Source organism: Cricetulus griseus, chromosome 7 (genome assembly GCF_003668045.3).
Source record: "Cricetulus griseus strain 17A/GY chromosome 7, alternate assembly CriGri-PICRH-1.0, whole genome shotgun sequence".
Lineage (NCBI taxonomy): Eukaryota > Metazoa > Chordata > Mammalia > Rodentia > Cricetidae > Cricetulus > Cricetulus griseus.
In genome coordinates this window covers 57,930,860-57,951,295 of record NC_048600.1, presented here as the reverse complement: position 1 = coordinate 57,951,295, position 20,436 = coordinate 57,930,860, and the positions used below count along the sequence as shown (strand labels likewise).

Here is a 20,436-nt window from a genome sequence, read left to right as displayed (position 1 = left end):
GAAAGTCATATAATATAGTATTAGTAAGCAACCTTGTATGTTAAGACTTTAACCCTTGCTTTTAGCAAGATAATTATAAAACTCCACCATATAGGTTGTTTAGGAAATTTTCTCTAAGTTCACTGTACATTTCTCTGTATGTGAAGCTGCATTAAACTATACTAATTTTGAAACAAATTAGTGGCCAAAATAGGAGAAGGTGATTAGGAATAAAGTAAAAGTTGCACAGCAAGATGGCAACTGAGTTGAGGTGGGTATAAAGTATAAATCAACATTAACATGTCGCTAGACACAGCATTTCATACTGCTATATAAGCTGGTTTCAGTCTCTTAGAAGCCTCCCCTGTTCCTCCTTTTGACATTTTTGTAGATGCTCCTGGTCAAGATGTAAAGATGAGGAGATTGACATGATGAGTAACTTAGTAACTTACTCAATGTCAACTTAACATAGTAGTGAGGTACCAATGATCTTGACTTCTTCAAACGTGGCTTCCTAACTTAAAAAGCAAACCACCTGTGTTTATCTATTGGTCTATTCCACAGAGGTCTTTTAGAACTGTGCTATGAAGTGTTTTTCATGTTGGTCTGAACTGACCATGGATATAAAGTTCTTACTGGTTCAAAGAATATTCTCTGTACATTTTATTTCTGTTTCTTTGAGATGGTCTTTTGATACTGCTCAGGTTGGCCTTGAACTTGTGATCATACTGCTTCCTTTTTAAAGCACTATGATTAAAGATGTACCACTATCATGCTAGTTTTGTGGTTTTTCAAATGATGCTTACTTTGAAATACAGAGAGGAAGTCATTTTTAGTTAGCAATCCCTTTCTACCACTCTGAATTTTATCAGTGATAAAATCATATCTTGATACTAATGATTCTTCTGATATCTCTTCAATCCTTATAAACACCACTTTTTAATAAAGCTTGAGGAAACATAAGATAATAATATGAATAACTTCAAAGCATGTTGTATTCAGGTGGACAGTAATTTCCATTTGCAAGTGTGACATGCATGCATTTGTGTATGGAAGTTTGCATATGTGTTGGTGAATGTGTAGGCATCTTGTGCATGTGGAGGCCAGGGATGGATGTTGGATGCTTGCCTTGATCATGCTCCACTTCACCCAGGCAGGGTTTCTTGCTAAACCTAGATCTTGTCCATTTAGGTGATCTATTGAGCCAGCTTGCCCTGGGCATTACCTGTCTCAGCCTTCTAAGTGCTGGGATTAGAGGCAGGCACCATGCCCACTTGACATGTGGGTGATAGAGATCTGAACTCTGTATGCTTGTACCACAAGTGCTTTATTCCTTGAGCTGTCCGCTGAACCCTATCAGGTTCTTTTACCCATTGTAAGAGATGATGCTTCTTTATTAGTTAAAACGCTAAAAAATCTACACTAAAAGTACATATTATTCAAATGAGTTAATTTAAATGAAATAATTAAGAGAAATAGTTGAGGTAACAGATGGATTTGGGTAGATTTTCAGAGGCTCCTGAAGTGACAGATTTGGAGAAACTCGATCTAGTGATTCCTGGAGCAGGTACAGCTCATTTTCCCAAGTTCTCCTCTAGGAGATGCTAAATTACTTGTTGCGCACAGTAGGAAATGCCAGAGAACTGGTTCTGGGCGTAAGGTTTACTAGAGCATTTATCTGAGACAGACTGTGAGCTGAGTAACAACGGGGGTGGGGGGGGTGAGGGGATGGGTCAGCCTGCAAGTAGAGTTCCTTCCTACCTGTAAACGCTTCCTAGTTGAATCAACATCTGACCTCAGAGCCCTGGAAAGGTGGTCTGCAACCTCCCTGAGACCTTCATCCTCAGGCCCCAGCTCAGAAACCCCTAGGTTTCTCTCTCACAGACCATGAGATCATAAAGATCTGCTTTGGCTGCTAAGCTCTGGGATAGCTTGTCATACGACAATAGCTAACAAATGTAGGGACTAAGTAGGTACTTCCCCTCTGATCTTATTTAATTTGTTCAGCAATCTGTAAAATAAGTATTTTTAATCCATGCTTTCCAGATGAGAGGAAGAAAGATATGAAGCATGCTATTTGAAGCACATGAAGCTCTAAAGGGGTTGTCAATATTAACAGCAACAGTGATTGTTATTATTATTTTCTTTTGAAATGTGTTTCTAGTCATGGGATAGTAAGTCCTTTATTATATATTTTTGAAAACCCAGAGGTCTTGGCAGACCCCATAAAACTAGTTTATTGCTTTAATTGCTTTTTTATATACAAAAAAGATACTAGACTTAAATGTGTTTATAGCTAGTTAAGCAAGTTGAAACCCCTAGAGAAAATATTCACTGAATAGGTAATTACATTAAACTAGGGCTTAAATAAATCTGAGATTTAGAGTGTATATTCCCATTTTTTGCTTTAACATATTTATGTATCTACTACTTACTCCCAGGGAAAAGGCTGAGGAAGACTAATCTTAAAGGAGTACTGGGTCCTGGGATGTAGACAGGTATGAATATATACGTGTATGCATATACACAATATGCATATATACATATATAAACATACATACAAGTATCTTTCTTCATGGTATAAAAACCAAATATAAATCTTCCCAAACTTTTACTCTGGGGTCTAGTTCAGCTGGTAAGAGGCCTGAATCCTCTCTCCCTCTCTGGTGGCTTCCCACTCCCAATTCCCTATGGCAACCTGCCAGGTTCCTTTCTCTACAACCCTAGGGTACAGTGATCACCTTGTCTCCACTGATTCCCATCCCTACTCCCTTTGATGGGGGTGACATCTCAGCACTCACTCTCCAAAGTCCTCACCTCACTTTCTGTATTTGCTTCAGAAAAAGGGAAGCCACCTTCCTAATACAAACTTGTACAATAGGGAGGAAGAACCTGCTAGATTTCACACAGTGCTCTCCCAGTTCTCACTCTTTGCACAAAACCCACAATCTACTCAGGGTGAACACCACTGTTTTAGGACTTTGTTCCTCTTTGCCTCTCTCCCATCCCATCAAAACACACCAGCTGAACGCATTATTCCCTTAGGGTCCTGCTCCATGACATAAAAACTGGTGTTAAAAATTGAAACTCTGGATCATTTCAGTTTTAAGTGGGACTTTTCAATAGGTGGGATAATCTTAATGGGTGAGACACTGACAATTGAGTAAATGGTGTGGCATATGTGACTCTATTAGTCTTGCAAGAGAGCAGAATTCTAGATTTGGTGTTTTCATAGACAAGCAGGTGAAGTTTCTGGGCAATAGACTGAGCCCTGATGGCTTTCAATATCCTTACCTGTAGAGTAGGGAGACTCAAAGTTTCTAATAAGTAGCAGCATCAAAATGAGCAGTTAACTAAGTGTGTGGAATGGATTATTGGATAGTGGGCTAAATGTCTTCTAAATCCTTCCTTGAATCCCTTGAGATCCAAGATACAGAGAGTTGGCTGAGGGACTGCTGCATTAATCAACATTAAATCCCTGTTTGGCCTCACCTGGTTCTCTGTGTTGATGGAGTACACGGTGTCAGTCTGATCCAGCAGTTTGCAGGAATATGCAATGTTAACTGCTGTCTCCTGTTTATCTCCTGTCAAAACCCAAAGCTGGATTCCAGCCTCCCGAAGTGCAGCGATGGTGTCTGGAACTCCTTCCTGGAGTCGATCCTCAATCCCAGTGGCTCCTGGAAAGTCCAAAGAAATGGGAGCTCAGTTTACGGCAAAAGTGTGGCTGCTTACTTTCTCAAGGCAATACATAGCCAAGCAGTGTTTACCAAATATCTTCTATATGTTAGTCTCAACACCCAGGATACAGCCATGAACCAGATAAAGATATCTGTGTGCTGGCTAATTTTATGTCAACTTGATATAGTCCAAAGTCATTTGAGAGATGGGAACCCTTGAGAAAATGCTTCTATGAGATTACAGGTAGGCCTGTATGGCATTTTCTTTTGTTTTTTTGCATTTTATTAATTAGTGATTAATGTGGGAGGGCCCAGCCCAGCTCATTATGGGTGGGGCTGCCTCTGGGCAGATGGTCCTGGGTTCTATAAGAAAGTAGGTTGAGCAATGTGGCATCCACACCACGACTAAGTCTAATGGAACCTCCACTTGTGGAATCTGCACCACAACTAAGTCTGAGTATCGGGTGAAAGCCTGGAGATTTGGTTAAAAACCGAGCTGTCTGGTTGCTTGTGCTATGTGTGTCTGTCTTTTTTGCAGGGAGGGAGCAGCTTTGTATACAGACTAACAGCACAGTGGAAAAACCCCAGGTGTAAGAGCTCATGCTTTTGATGCCAGTGGGGCAAGGTTGGGGCTGTGATCCAAGACTAGAAAACAGGATGCACCTCTAGTTATCAACCCACAGAGACCCCGTGGGGGCTGGGGCCCAATAGAGCAAGTCATGGGAAACAAGCCAGTAAGCAGCTCCCCTCCAAGTTGTCTGCATAAGCTCCTGCCTCCAGGTTCCTGCCCTGTTTGAGTTACTGTTCTGACTTCCTTCAGTGATGAACAGGGATGTGAAAACATAAGCCAAATAAACCTATTCGTCCCCAACTTGCTTTTGGTCATGGTCTTTCACTATAGCAATAGTAACCCTAAGTAGTGCAATTGGTACCTGCCCAGAACTCAAATCATTGGATGAAGGGTTGTAGTTGAGCTACATGGTAAGGCCAGAGTGCTATGTGAGTGAACACCGAGCTTCACCTTGAAAGTCAAGGAAGATTTTGCTGCTGGAAGACCATGTTGATTCAGTTCTGGAAGATCAATCACAGAGGTGAAGGTAGAGGGATCTGCATATTTAACAGCCTTGAGTTTAGAGTAGATGACTTTACAGGATGCAGAAGGGAGTACGAGAGGGAGGGAGAAGGGCTTTTGGGTCATATCAGGGCCTTGATAGATAAACAATTTATCTTTCAGCCAAGAAAGCTGTTAAAGGGTGTAAGTTGGGGAGGGAGGGACAGGATCAGGTTTGTAGTTTCAGATCATTCTAGAGAGTGGAATGGAGATGGGAGAGGCTGGATGAGAGGTTCTTAGGGGCTGAGCAGGAGTGCAGAGGAGTCCTGGTGGTGGCCTGTAGTGACACAGGGCAATGGATGTGGAAGAGATAAGGCAGGGACTTTCACTCTGCAGCTAATCACAGCAGATTTAATAGGGATTCAGTTTTTTTCTACTGTTCTTGGAGAGAATTAGATATTTAGGCGCCATCATTTGTGGCTGATCTCAAGCTTTGCCCCAACCCTGATGAATCCATACCCAGATACTAAATAGTTGCTAGACACTTAAGCAAAACTCAACCTGCATTTAAAATGAGATTCATTTCAGGCCATAGACTAAGGGCTAATGATTTCACTTAGAGTAGAAGCAAAGGCTTGGTTTCTTTGAACAGACAAGAGTGGTTAAAAGTTGGCAGAACAGTTACACTGGATGTATATTGAAAAATCAACTCATATTTTGAGACTTAGGGTGAATGCCATGTTGCATTTGTGGTGGTCACAGAAAATCTGCCACCCAGTCACATTTTCCAGCCACCTTGTAGTTAACAAAAGGGACCTATCTCTTTTCAAATGTACCTGTTTTATATTTCAGGTACAAATGCCAAGGTAAACAACTCTATGGACAGTGTTGGTTTAAATATCATCTTTTTCTGTGAGGTTTAGCCTGCAAGGTGAACTTCGGAAGTTGATTTATAGTACAGAGGGGCTGTATGAAGGAGGGAGGAGGAAAAACACATTTATTTGTGTGAAAGGGAAAATGAAATAGGAAGGCTGTGGATGCATCTCTCAGACAGGGAAGCTGACTGTCTCTGACAAGTAAGTTCCTTGCCATATCCAGCTGATGAACATTTTCTGCACCTGAGACTTGTTGCTACCCTGAAGCTGAAGATGTGTTCAAGGACCTGAGAGACTGGTGGGAACCTCAGGTGGGGTGACTGGCTGCAGACTTCTGTGGCAGTTGGAATATTCTGGACTTGCCACCTTCTGGTTCTTGGGAAAACAATTCCCGTGTCCAGCTTTGGAAGTGCCAGGGCTCATGGGCAACACGAACAGGCCTCTGTAGCCAAGGCAAAGGACAAGAGGCTAAAGGTGCTAGAGAGTAAACACTTCTGTTTGAAGGCTCTTCAACTAATCTTGCTGCTACCCTTTAGATATAAAGGCCTCACCATCTCCCAAACTGAGCTGAAAGTTTGCTTTCAGCTTAGTGGCCAGTGCACACCCCTGATTCCTTCTTGTGTGTCTTTTTTGATGGGGTTGGGAAAGATCCCCTATACCTAAACTCCTTCCTGCTGCAGCTCTTCCATCCTAAAGGCCTCAGAGTGATTAAAGACATGAGCATCTTTCCCTAGGCAGGGGGAGATTCATCTTCCTAAGCCAAGCTTCCACTTTTCAGCTTGCAATGCTATTCTTCCTAAATACAAACCTGTCTCTTAACCAGCCTCAGTACTTCTCAGCTTGCCACTGGTTTATCAGTCTACTCTTTATATAGCAGTAGCCCTGGTGACTTTACTAAAGTACCCCATAAATTTTAAGCATATGGTATACATGGCACATCATAAATTGGGTTCCTCTGGCCTCTTTGACCTCCTGTCAATTCTCCTCTATATTATTTGGTACAGTTTTTAAAGCAGATTTCTGTATTTCCGTATCTCCTCAGACCTCACTTGCTGCCTTTCATGTAGTCCCTTCATTCTGTTATGAAACACCCCCTTTTCTGAACAGCTTATTTTGTTTCCAATTGGTGGCCTTCCCAGACCCTTTTTGATCTGAATAATCCTATTTTGTATTTGTCTTCCATCTCTACATCTTTTGGCCCAGATCTTATCACTTGCTGAGTGATGAAATGACTTGCTGAACCATCTGGTTAGATTATGAGCTTGTGGGAAGGTGGAGGCTGTAGTTGGCATTTCTCACTGTAGCCACAAAGCCTAGTATGCTACTGGGTGCACATAGTAGGCATACAACAGACATTTGAATGGGAAAAGGAGTTTGTTGTTGAAGAAGAAGCCAAACTCATAGGCTTCTCCCAGAAGGAAGTCCAGGGATGCTCTCAGAACATCCCCAGGAAGCTGGGCTGGCTGCTGGCATAGCCCAATTATGCCAAATATCTGGAAACACCCAGGGAAGGCTCCTAATTGAGACAAAATTGTAGTGGCATCAGAATCCTGGCCAAGAGCTCCTTTCCTAACATGTAACATTCCCTTTTCTTTTTTGTTAATGGAAGATGTCTTATTCCCAGTTACCGAGTAAGGTGAGATGATTTTCCAGGTGCTGGGCTGTCTCCATCAGAAGCTCCTCTCTGTTGTCCAGGGATGCCTCAGCCTCACGGCGGAAACTAGCCCATCTCTGGAAGTCCTCTTCATTTACAACCTATGCAACAGGAAGAGGATTATTAGTAACCTTGAGTGATAAGCAAATGGAGTCCTCTTTTCTTCCTAATATGTGGGCCTCTTATATGTGTGTTTGGACTTAACAGAATTGGGTGCAGAGTTCTCCATAGTGATGTTGTGACTGCATAAATTGATGAAGATTAATCCTTATGTTCCATGACCACCAAACGTCTACTGAGTCCCTACTGTGCTCAGGGCTCTGGAGAGGGACAACAAAAGCAAGGTCTCAGGATGCCCCAGATTATATACTGATGGAGGGTGAGATATTTTAGTCAGGTAAATGATTTAAATGGATAGATCATTTCAAGGAGTACTATGCAGATAACAAAAAGGACGGCACTATAGAGTCTGTTGGGGTTGTGGCTCTCTGTTGGACAGTAAGGTCTTCTTGAAAGTTAACACGCAAGGTAAGACCCAAGGAGTCCATGCAGCAGTCGATAGCCTTAAGGCCAGAATATGGACAGCATAAACTGGAGTTAGATGCTTATTATATAACAAATAGAAGACATAGCATTGTGGGAGTAGGATAGGTTCTGGAGAAGTTAAGGCGATGAGATGGGGGCGTGGGAATATGATCAAAATGCATTGTATGAAATTCTCAAGAAATTAATAAAAATGTTTTAAAAGGACCCAATCCTATGAGTTATAAGGAGGAACAAGTGCAAAGGCTATAAAACAGCAATGAACTTGACCCCATTCCTGACCCATTAATGCATCAGCTGGTGGAGGTGGAAAGCATACTAGAAGGGTCAGACATGAGGCTGGAAAGGAAAACGGTAACCATGTTTTCCACAGCTGCTAGAACACTCCAGTAGGCATGCTGTCAAACATACAGAGATGCTGTGTCTTTCTCTCATAGCACTCTTGAACCACCATGTTTATATGTCTGCATTCTCTTTGAATAATTCTAATAGACAAGCACCAAATATTCATTGAGTCTCCCTGTATGGCTCTACAGGGAAAAATCAAGGGACAGAGGTCTTGTTTGTTTTGAGGTAGATTCTCATGATGTAGCCTTGGCTGGCTTGGAATTCACAGGGGTCTACCTGCCTCTGCCTCCTGGGTGCTAGGATTAAAGGTGTGAACCACCAAGCCTGACCACAGGTAGGTCTTTGGCATCTGAGAAATGTACAGAAGACAAAAAAAATGTCTTTTTTGAAACAAGAGCCTGTTTCAAAAAGTTATTAAGAATGCCAACACCAACACCAAGCAAAGAATGGCGATATGGCCTAGTGTAGAGTGCTTAGCATGGTCCTAGAGTCAATAGCCAAGAACAAATAATAATCTTGAAATTATTAACAAAGCAAACCAGTGGTCTTCTGTAAAGAAAAAAAAGAAACAACTGGGGAGATGGCTCAGTCAGTAAAGTGCTTGCCACACAAGCATGCAGACCTGCTTATAATCCCAGCACTGGGGAGGCAGAGACAGGAGGATGTCTGGAGCTTTCTAGGCATTCAGTGCAGCTCCAGATTCAGTGAAGGACTATGCCTCAAGAAAAAACAAAAAACAAAAAACAAGACAAAACAGAACAAAAAACAAGGTGGAGAGTGATTGAGGAAAACACTGATATTTACCTTGGACCTACACACACACACACACACACACACACACACACACACACACACACACACACACACACAGAGGCACATAACACACACACACACACATGCACACACACCCAGGATGGGCTGAAGGCCATTCAACCACTGCTGACATCTGCAGTATGCCTGCAGGAATTTATCCTTACCTTCTTAGCAATACACAGAGTTCGAAGGCCATCCCTTGCATACAAGTCCAGATGCTTTTGGGTCCGGGCTTGGATTCTTCTTAGCTTCTTTTCCACATCAATATCACTCACTGTCAAAGAGTTATTGTCTCCCATGAAGCCATGGGCAAATGGTCAGGGAGCTTCACCCTCAATTCCCCGGAGTCTTCCCAGGTCACCCATACCAGCTTTAGTGGAAGAGCCCCCTTTCCAGCCCTCCCTTGGAACATGCAAGAGATGTTGTGATAACAGGCTGCCCAGGGAAATGATAATTTTAAGAGTCCCCACACTGTCTACTCCTTATAGCTTTTCTTGAAAAGCCTGGCTGGGAAAAGTGCTACTTAAGGACAGGAGGTAATCGAAGAAATTGTTCAAATACATCTACTTACAAGAGAACTGCCTGGAGAGTTAATACAAAGCTATCCTCAAGTGGAGGGTCAGGGGCTAGGAAATTTCAGTCTGGCTTGTTACCCAAGGTATGTTTTCAGTTGCCAGCCTTGCCTGTAGAGCCAACCAACTTTGCAAACTGTTTTCTGGAAACTTAGACGATCCATCATCCTCATTGTCATTTACTTTGGTCCTTGTCAAGCCCAGTCTCATGACAGCTGCAAACCTGGATCTCATTAGCGGAGTTCTTCAGCACGCTGGCTTTGCTGACTTAGGCTTTCTCTCAATATGAGGGACAGTGTTAGAAAGAAAATAGCTTTTGCATTTCCTGTAACTTTAGTGTGAAAAATACCTCAATGCCTGGTTCAAAATCCCTGTGTTAAAGTTGCACATAGCATATTTCTTTCTGAAGTCGTTTGTTTTTTTCTCTATTAGACAGTAAGAATATTTTAGGGCTGGGCTGGCTCAGGAGGGACAGGACCGATGATAGTGTCACTTTATCTAATCTGTGACAGGCATCACTCATCTAACACAGCGGCCTGTAAATCTGAGCAGTGGAACCTTCAGAGATTCTTTACCAGTGTTGAACAGGGGTTCTAGAGAGATCCTCGGTAGTGAATAGAATTTGAACACCTCACTCATTACTTTGTAATTCCTTATAGTGATCTCACTAAGGAAGGCCAGTCAGTCTATTTCATATAATATAAACATCCTTTCAAATATTTTCTCATTGTTCAAAATACCTAAGCACGTTCTTCATGTATGCAATGGCCAACTGAACACTATTTACACTATTTTGCCTTCAAAAATAGTCTTTTTGAAGCTCATCTCTTGTGAGCTCTTGGGTTCCCTCCCCACCCCCAGGTTGCCAGGAACCTCAGAGTCCATCTGAAAACACAAACATCCCAAGTACACTAAACTTGATGCTATTTCTCCTCTCCCTTTCAAAGTTTTGCTCTTTTTTTAACACAGTAACACTGTGCTTTTTTTTTGTCTTTTTTTTTTTTGCAGATTTTTAAAATTTGAATTACAAACAAGATTGTTAGATCCTAGTTCCATCTCTCTCCCCTCCTTCCCTACTGACTGTGCTTTTTATTGGCAGTCTCTCCAACCCATTTTTTGCAATCAGGTGAAGAATGAGTAAACAAATGTCTCCAGGATAGCATGGGTGTGTTGCCCAGAGACAGAGTTCTATGGCTTCCTCCACTCAGAAGCACTGAATTTACTTGTCTGCCAGAGTCTAGGGATGAAGAGAACTAATTAGCTCCCTTCTCATTCTAAACACTAATCAGTCCCCATGAACCTCTTGGCTGTGATCCACAGCTGATAATGCAGGAGGCTCTGGGCTGCCTGGGCAATTCTGAAGCTTGGCTGGGATCTACTATCCTGGGAGAATCATAGCCCTATCACTGTCTTCTCCTTGTTAGTAATCAGGATGCGGCTGAACACTAATTCAGGCTTCTCCGAAATTGGGCACTGACACATAGGGACTTTGGAACATTTTTCTGGCTCTGTGCAAGTTTATGAAAATCTATCTTGGTGTGGGGGAGGGGCACTGGGGAAAATTATAATAAAGAGGGATACTTGAGGGACCACGGTGTGCTCTAGGGTATGACTAATGGATGTTTAGACAGAAAGAAACAGGGTGTGGATCTGGAAAATGAGTATTATAATGAGGGTGGAAATCTGGAACCTGGGAAAAATGGTTTCTCATATAGAAGACTTTGTAACATCTTCAATGTACTAATGAACACCCCATTCTCTAGGTCAAGGTGATGGAAAATTCGGCGTGTTCTAAGGACCTTGTTTTGAGAGCATCTCATGGGCCCCGGATCCTGTTGGGACAATTTCGGCTCCTCATCCCCACTCCACACTGCCTGTGGGACTATAGCACCTGTGTTCCTGGGCCTCATAAGGTGAACTCACCACAGGCTGGATCTTCTAGCAGGTCCATGATAACTGAGTCAGCACCCTTGGTGTAGACGATGATCTCACCGGTCAGTGGGTGCCTCACCACTACTGACATTCTCTTCCGGACAGAGTCAAATCCCAGTGTGAAGAGGAGGTCAAATGTGAGGCACATGCCCTGAGGTAGACGCACAGTCACCTGCTCAGGTGTCCTAGACACCAGTGTGAAACTGTAGGCACGGGCAGCATGCACGAGAGCGGCCTCATCTGGGCTCTCAGCCTCATAGCAGAGCTCAGGTCCATCTAGGCTGAGAGCTGGGGCCTCCAGCCCCTCCTCCAGAGAAGCCCCTGATTCAGACCCCAGGATGTCACCCTGCTCCCATGTGCTGCTCCTGTAGCCGCCATCAGTAGAACAGTCTCCGCTACACACAGACGCATCGTCTTTCTCATCTGAGTCTGTGGTGGCCATGTTGGGCCCCAGACTCTCTCCTAGATCTGTGTCAGAGGGGGCGGTGGAGGAGAATGATTGGCTGAGGCTCAAAAGCTTCAGCCTCTGGAACAGCTGTTGAATCTTCTCCAAGGATGTCCCCAGAGCCTTGCTGGAGGGTGGAGTGGTCACCTGTGGTTGGGTGAGGAAAGTGTAGCATTACTTTAAGCACCCAGTCTGTCTTATACAGAATCTGAAGGTCATCTGCAATCAGTGGCTTATTTGGGTCTTCTGTGGTCATAGACAAGACCCATGTGTTATGTGAACCTCATCCTACCCACCCATAGACATAGGGTGTTAGTTCAGATGATTCCTTTTAGGCCTGATGTTCTAGGTATGGCCAGTGTGCATATTCCTGTTGTTTCTGAGCATCACACTTTGGTCATGTTGCAAAGAAACGAAGGAGATTCAAACGAGGCACTCAGGAGTACACGCCCTCTCTCAGTTTATTGTATGGTGAGCTGCTTTCTCCTTGTGCCATTCATCACATTTTATCTTCCCTGCAATTCGATGGGCTACCATCAGCATGGGTGTGGAAAGCAGGCACCCAGATGGTGAATACATTTGCCATGATAACCCAGTGTCTTGGTAACAGAGCCGAGACCCAGTTCTGAGTCTGGGTCCAGTCATTAGCTCAGAGCTATGTGCTAGTGTGAGCCTTCTCATTAGCTTGAAAACTGAAGTTGGATGCTAGGTTTTCCAAAATAGCGCTTCTCAAAAATAGTTACTTTTTCAGATAATGCTTCCTGTCTCCTATGTGTCACTGAAAATGCTTGATCAGGAGGTGATGTTTCTGAGTGGTTTGAAATCTGGGGATAATTGAGAGGAAATTATAGTCTGGTGAATCCTGTTTTCTTGGTTTTATAGCCACAAGTTGCACCAAATAATAATTATAATTTTTTCTTTTGAGACAGGGTTTCCTGTGGCTTTGGAGGCTGTCCTGAAACTAGCTCTTGTAGACAGACTGGTCTCATACTCACAGAGATCTGCCTGCCTCTGCCTTCCAAGTGCTAGGACTTAAGATGTGTGCCACCACCACCCGGCCCAAATCATTATTCTTATCAGTGACTTATAGGAGGCTTGGATAGGTCTGTGGATAACTGAAGACCCTTCTACTCTCAGCAGATTTCATTGTTTAACTTCATATAGATGGCCACATATCTGCATTATTTCTAAGGATAGAACATAACACACAAGCTAATTAACCACCATATAAAAGCAGATGCAGGTATAATATGATATTATTGGGAACCATAATAGAGCCACATAGATGGCAATACCACATATTAATCACACACCCTTAGTTATCAAGACCTCAGACTCCACTTGTTAAATTTATGTTTCAGGGTTGTAAGGATTAGATGGTAAATGTAGGCAAAGTGCTTAGCACAGAACCTGGCACATAGCCAAATACTCAATAAACATTTACCCATTATCTGCTTCACAGGTGGATAGGCAAAGGTTGAAAGTCAGACACACACACACACATACCCAATGTGTAACTTTTCCCATTTAATTTATAAAGAGGGAAACAGACCTGGGAAGATCACATGCCTGATCTGGGTTTCACAGGGATGGATTGATGACACCATGGTTAGCACTTAAGGGTCATGTCTTTTGGTCATGGTTTTCTCCTTTCCTATTTGCCTTTATACTTTTCTCTCTTCCTCCCCTGCTCCCTGGCCAGCATCCCCAACCACCATTGGTCCTTACCCTCTTTCTTGGCTCAGTGGTTGTGGACACCATGACAGAGTTGCATATGGTTAGAGCAAGGAAGAAATCAGCAATGGAGGCCGTGGTGGAATGGGAAGGCTTGGCAGGTCTGGTGTCAGAGGTCTCCAGCCACAGGGCAGCATCCCTCACCTTGCTCAGGAGGTTTTTATCAGGAGTTACATCTTTTTCCTGGAAGAAAAAATGTCCAAGTGAGATCTTTTCCTGAAAGGCCTGGGAAGGGAGGTCCCTCCCGGCAGGCTCTGCATGTCTAGGCTAAGAATAACTCTCTTGTCCCTGCTGTCTTGCATCCAGAAATTCCTCCCTTCCCCTGGACTGATCACTGCTAATTTATTATTCTATTCCTCGTTGTGAATCAGCTCCCTGGAACCATGAGCTGCCAGGCACTGGCATGTCTTCCCATCTAGCATTTCTTCACCACTTCTTCCCTACTCCCCTTGCTTCCAGTCTGGCTGGACCCTTCCATCCTCAATTTTGTGTTTTTTTTTTTTGCACAAACTTTATACCATATTACTGGCCTTTCTACTCTTCTTTTCACTATTCACATGTACATCTACTGTGTTCCTAAGACACCACTTTCTTCCTGCAACTTTTGACTTCCAAAAAGATCCCTAGATCCGTACTGTTAACATCATCAATTCCTCCTACGTCTACATTCTTTCACACATACATTTCCCAAGTTTGGCTTCCCTAGAGGTCTCTTCTGCATTCTGGACCCACAATCTCCATCTATGCCCTCTGGTTACACCTGTTAGATTAAGAATCATCTCCTACCCGTTAGAATCCCACTTAGATCCTAGTGACCACAGAAGTGTCATCTGTATATTAGAGTTTTTCTAACTCACAACGAATTCTTCTGAACCACAAAAGCAAGTTCTACCCTGTAACTGCCACCAGGTACCAAGAATAAAGGAGAATGAGGGAAGTAGGCCAAGGCACAGCTGAGGTTATTATGGGATGGAAGGTGTTGACCTGGCAAGCTATACTAAATAGTGATGCCAGCTTTGCTTAGCAAAATGCTCCGGGCTGGTCCCTTTTGCCAAATAGCCCGACTCATCAGGATAAGCAGAGATGATAAGTGACCTGTTTTCTCTTTTCCTTTTTTTTTTTTTTAACTTTCTGAGCTGAAGCTGATCTATAACCTCCAAATTTTCACATTATTTGGTCAAACTTTCCATTTCATATGTCACTCTAAAACTCAGGCTATCCATCTTCTCTGCATTTGAATATTGTGCTTGCTTCTAAAAGTAGCTCACATTTATGAAGTGCTTTCTACCTTCCCAAGCCTAGGTCTTTTGTGGGACCCCACCAGGTTGTCACAGGTTTATGTGGAGATGAATGTAATCCAGTTTTAACCAAGGCCCAATGATGTGGGCAGACTTGATCACTGGCTCTTTGCGAGACAGGGTGAAGCCCAAATCACAGATCAGATTCCTGGCTGCCTCTCAATCTTGTCTTGAAGGCCTGTTCAGGTGCTAGCTTCACCGGGAAGCTCCCAAGAAGCTGGAAGGAGGATGGCGCTACCCTCTGCTGATCTCTTATAACACATCTGTACCTACTGTTCCAGCAGTAGTCACTGGTGGTCCACTTGCTTCTTCATTAGGCTGTAAGTCCCCAAATCCAGTGGCCACTGCCCTATAAGATTTTATATCCCCACCGTCTACAGTATCCACCACTGAGTAGATGTTGACTAATGTTGAAAGATCGGCTGACCAAATAAATGAAAGGCTATTCTAAAGAGATGCCGACAGTCACCACAGATACAGTCAACAGAGTAGGGAGGAAACAGGGCCTTCTGTTTGCCGCTGGGGAACATGTCAACTGGCATAACATCTTGGGAAAAATCAATTGACTAAGAAATGCACCAACACTCCAGCTTAGCAATTATGCTCTAAAATTAATACTGTGAGAAGCCTGCCACACATGTACAAGCACATGATGGCTCAACTATTCAACAGCTTCCAAGAATGAGGCTACTCTTTACTCATTTATACATGTGTGCCTGCACATTCTCCAGGATTTGTGAACTTTTCTGTTTTTGACTACCAAATTTGGGGCTGAGGAAATGGCTCAGTGGTTAAAGTGTTTGCCTTGAAAAAGCACAAAGATGGCAGTTCAGATCCCCAGCACTCATGTAAATACTGGGTGGTCTTGGCACTCCACATGTAAGTCCAGCCTTGGAAGATAGACAAGGAATCCCCAGAGTAAGTTGCCTAGCTAGAGTTATCATATGGGCAAGCCTTGTGTTTGGTTGATAGACCCTACTACAACAGATAAGGTAAAAGAGTCATAGAAGATGATTTCTGACATTGACCTTGGGTCTTCAAATGGGCATGTGATGGGGAAATGTACTTCTGTATATATGTTTCTCTTATTGGCTGATGAATAAAACACTGATTGTCTAGTAGCCAGGCATGAAGTATAGGCAGGGCTACCAGACCAGGAGGATTCTGGGGAAAGGACACAGAGAGGAGCCACCAGAGAAAGACACCATGTAGTTATGCGAAGATGGGATGCTTGTATTCTCCAGTAAGATAAGGCCTTGTAGAAATACATAGATTAGTAGTTATGGGTTAATAATTAAGAGAGAGTTAGCCAGTAAGAAGCCTAAGCCATTGGCCAAACAGTTTATAATTATTATAAGTCTCTGTGTGTTTATTTGGGGCTAAATGGCTGTGTGACCAGGCAAGAAAGAAACTCAGTCTACAGGCATATGCATACACACAGAGAAATATATGCATGCACAGCCATGTAGACACACATGTGCCCACACATGTAGACCTGCGTATGCACACACATGAAAACAGAAAAAAGGCAAAGTCCAAATTCCTCTGGTCAAAGCATCATTGTGTGTGTGTGTGTGTGTGTGTGTGTGTGTGTGTGTGTGTGTGTGTGTGTGTGTGCATTTTCCATGAAGGTTTCGGTGGAGGCAGTCTTCTCTGGAAAGACTGCATAGGCCTTTGGGGGAGGAGGGATGGAGGACAGCACCAGGTGGCCTTTGAATCCCTTTTTAATACATAACTGTATGTTAGTGTTAATAGCATGCAAACAGGGCGTTCTGGTTGCTGGGGAACTGAAGGCTTAATTCTTTTTTTTTTTTTTTTTTTTTCAAGGCGGTGATGTATTTGTTCCAGGGTTTCAGTCTTGATGATATTTAGTTTGGATGAAGAACCAGAAAGCCCAAATGCTCACCCAGATTGGTAAATCAAGCTATATATGTCTAAGGAGAATTCACTGTGGCCACCCAAGAAGGAATTTCTGACAGTTTTCCACCTTCCATTTGGGTACCTGGGGGCTAAGGACAATTCTGCCCTGTGTGGTCACATTGCTTGCAGAAAGAGTGTGTGTCAGCCTGATGAAATCAGGCCTCTTATCTAACCTCACAGAGGCAGCAGGCATATGCTGGCTGCTCTGACAATCTTCAGGAGAGTTGGAGTGTTTCACAGAGGAATCATTAAGAAAGAAACTGCCCAAGGCACCTCCTTCAGTTGTGTCTACTGCATTCTCTCTGGAGGTGGCAGGGAAGGAGATGTGCCCACAGAAGGGGGTGGTGGAAGAGCCTGGAGGGCCCAAGTACAGCTCCACCCCATGACTGGCAAGATGTTCCTTGGTTTGATGATTTTGGAAAACATTGTGCTGGTGTCTCTTGGACTCTGCTTAAATCTTGGCTGCTTTCAAAGCAGGGCAAAAGGCATTTTATTTTCCATCTGTCAGTGCTATTAAACATTGGCTGGGGATGTGCCAATTTCATAAGTATATTACCCCCATCTTAAAACCATAGTTTTATAGCAGGCAATTAGGAGATAATCACTGATGCTGCCTTGTGTTTGGTAGCTAAAGAAAACAAACAAAAAATCCAGTTTTGGTTGTTGCTGCTACTATTGATTCTTGTTTTATTTTTAGTTTGAACCCAAGGGACAGGTAAACCAATAGCTGGCCTCTGGAAAGGTTGGTACACTGCTGCCAAGTGCTGGTACCTTAGGAGTTTCTGAGGCAAGCCCTGACTCAGTTTCAAAGGGAAAATAGAGAAGGGGTGGTTCCTGGATATGAGTATGCCAGGCTAGATGCTGGAGAGGCAGGTGGAGGAAGGCACCAAGCCAGGTGGAAAAGGCTTGCAAGTTAAGCACGTCTCTATCCTCTACGAATGGATGGAGGTAGACCTCTAGAGAACTACCTGGTCTCTAGGGTGATCTTTTAGAACCTGACTGTAGCCAGTGCAGGATCAGAGGCCAGTGAGCATCTTAAAAAATATCTATTTGCTTTTATCTTAAGTGTATAAATATTTTGCCTGCATGTATGAATGCATACCATGTGTGTGTTGTGCCACAGAGGCCAGAGGGCATTAGATTTCCTGGAGCAGGAGTTACAGGCAGTTGTGAGTCATCATATGGATGCTGGGAACTGAACCTAGGTCCTCTACACAGGCAGTAAGTGCTCTTAACCATGGAACCATCTCTCCAGCTCTAGTGAGCAACTTTTGGGACAATACAAATCTCTCCCCTCAGCCAAGGCATCAGGTCCTTATCTGAATCATATGTGTGCTATTTTATTGGGAAAGTAGGGGATGTCAGTGGTCTATTCAGAGAGATTCTTAGTTTTGCCTGCATCTAGAGTCACTAGAAGTGAAAATTATAATGTTCACACACCTAGACAACATGTATTAGGCTCTCAAGGTAGAAAGTTCGATATGTTATAAAAACAGCTTTTCTTTAGAAAGGTCACTTAAAACGTATACTAGTCTGTCTTCTTAGAATATATGATGAACTAGAATTGTCCTATTTTAATGAAGGGGTGACTATGATTATAGTTCATTCAACTTGCAGATTGTGAACTCATAAACTCATTTGTAGTGGAGCTGAGATGGAGACCTGAGGCTGGGGACCCAGTTGTGCTTGATTTATAACTAGAATGGATCTTGAGGTCAGCACCAACATTGTGTTATTTGATTTTAAGAACATCCTGGTAAGAATTTTATGTATTTCCAGGTGATACAATTATGTTAATATGGTGTTTTCCTAATCCCAGTTTCTTGACTATTTGGTGGCACTCTTAGCTGCTCATAAAAAGAACACATCACTGTCTCTGCTATCTGTGCCATAGGCAGTGAGTCTTAATTCATTTACCACTTTCCTTATTGCTCTGGGATGAATTTAGAACTTGCTCTTGAAACTGCGAGCCAGTGCAGAACACTGACCATATAGTCTAGGTTCTGGAGACAGTTTGGGGTTAGTATATCCCACCCACTGCCATCAGTTGAGGGCCCTCCATCAAGTTTATATTCACTAGAAGGGTTTTTTGAGCCCAGGAATTTGAGGTCATCTTGGGCAGAATAAGGGAAAATGAAAATTTATAAAAAGGAATCTATGCTGCCTGTTTCTGGGATCCTATGACTTGTGAGGCTAAGCAAGGGCAGGGAATTGTCATGTTGCCTACCTCAATGCTGCCAAAAGAGCTTCTCAATTTCCCTCCTTGTATCCTTGGCAGTAGGGGCACTTATTATTAGGCAATAAGATGTCTGCCATATCTAGAACTTTGAAATGCCAAAAGACATAGAATAGGTCCAAAGAGACTTCATTTAAATAACTGAAAAATATTTATATAAAATTTTAGGAGAAACACACCTATGAACACCTGAGTTTTGACAAAGAAGCTAAATTTGTAAATAAATTTATAAAGAAAGCATCTTCAACAAATGATGCTGGCATAACTTGATGCTGGCATGTAGAAGACTGCAGATAGATCCATGTCTATCACCATGCACAAAACTTAAGTCCAAATGAATCAAAGACCTCAACATAAATCCAACCACATTGAACCTATTAGAAGACAAAGTGGGAAATACCCTTGAATTAATTGGCACAGGAGACCTGCTTCCTGAACATTACACCAGCAGCACAGACATTGAGATCAACAATTGATAAATGGGATCTCGGGAAACTGAGAAGCTTCTGTAAGGCAAAGGACATAGTCAGCAAGACAAAATGGCAGCCCACAGACTGAGAGAAGATATTCACCAACCCCACATCTGACAGAGGGCTGATCTCCAAAATATAGAAAGAACTCAAGAAGCTAGTCTCCAAAACACCAAACAATCCAATTAAAAAGTGGGGTACAGAACTAAATAGACAATTCTCAATAGAGGAATCTAAAATGGCTGCAAGACACATCAGAAAGTGTTCAACATCCTTAGCCATCAGGGAAATACAAATCAAAACAACTCTGACATACCATCTTACACCTGTCAGAATGGCTAAAATCAAAACACCAATGACAGTTTATGCTGGAGAGGATGTGGAGAAAGGGGAACACTCCTCCACTGGTGGTGGGAGTGCCAACTCATACAGCCACTTTGGAAATCAGTATGGTGATTCCTCATGAAAATGGGAATCAGTGTACCACAAGATCCAGCAATTCCACTCTTAGGCATATACCCCAAAGAAGCACATTCATATATCAAGGACATCTGTTCAACTATGTTCATAGCAGCATTATTTGTAATTACCAGCCCACAATCCACACTGCCAGAGAAGCTAGGTAACAATGATCCCCTAGAGAAGGGGAAAGGGACAAGATTTCCTGAGCAAATTGGGAGCATGGGGGGAGGGGAGAGGGACTTAGGAGGATGAGAATGGGAGAAGAGTAGGGTGAGGAGGACATGAGGGAGCAGGAAGGTTGAGTTGGGGGAAGAATAGAAGAAAACAAGATAAGAGATACCATAATAGAGGGAGACATTTTAGGGTTATAGAGAAATCAGGCACTAGGGAAATGTCTGGAGATCTACAAAGATGATACCAACTAACA

At 43.0% G+C, this 20,436-nt stretch overlaps 1 protein-coding gene across 1 annotated transcript in view; it reads right to left on the bottom strand.

Annotated features, from left to right (window-relative positions):
* Positions 1–20,436, bottom strand: part of Atp10b (ATPase phospholipid transporting 10B (putative)) — a 102,530-nt gene that overhangs the window by 27,663 nt on the left and 54,431 nt on the right. Inside the window, exons 10-14 of the mRNA XM_035447381.1 lie at positions 13,618–13,806; positions 11,436–12,036; positions 9,105–9,214; positions 7,211–7,337; positions 3,472–3,656 (exon numbers count right to left, since the gene is read on the bottom strand). Of these exons, the coding sequence (XP_035303272.1) occupies positions 3,472–3,656; positions 7,211–7,337; positions 9,105–9,214; positions 11,436–12,036; positions 13,618–13,806 (1,212 nt within the window). The remainder of the gene's footprint in view (positions 1–3,471; positions 3,657–7,210; positions 7,338–9,104; positions 9,215–11,435; positions 12,037–13,617; positions 13,807–20,436) is intronic.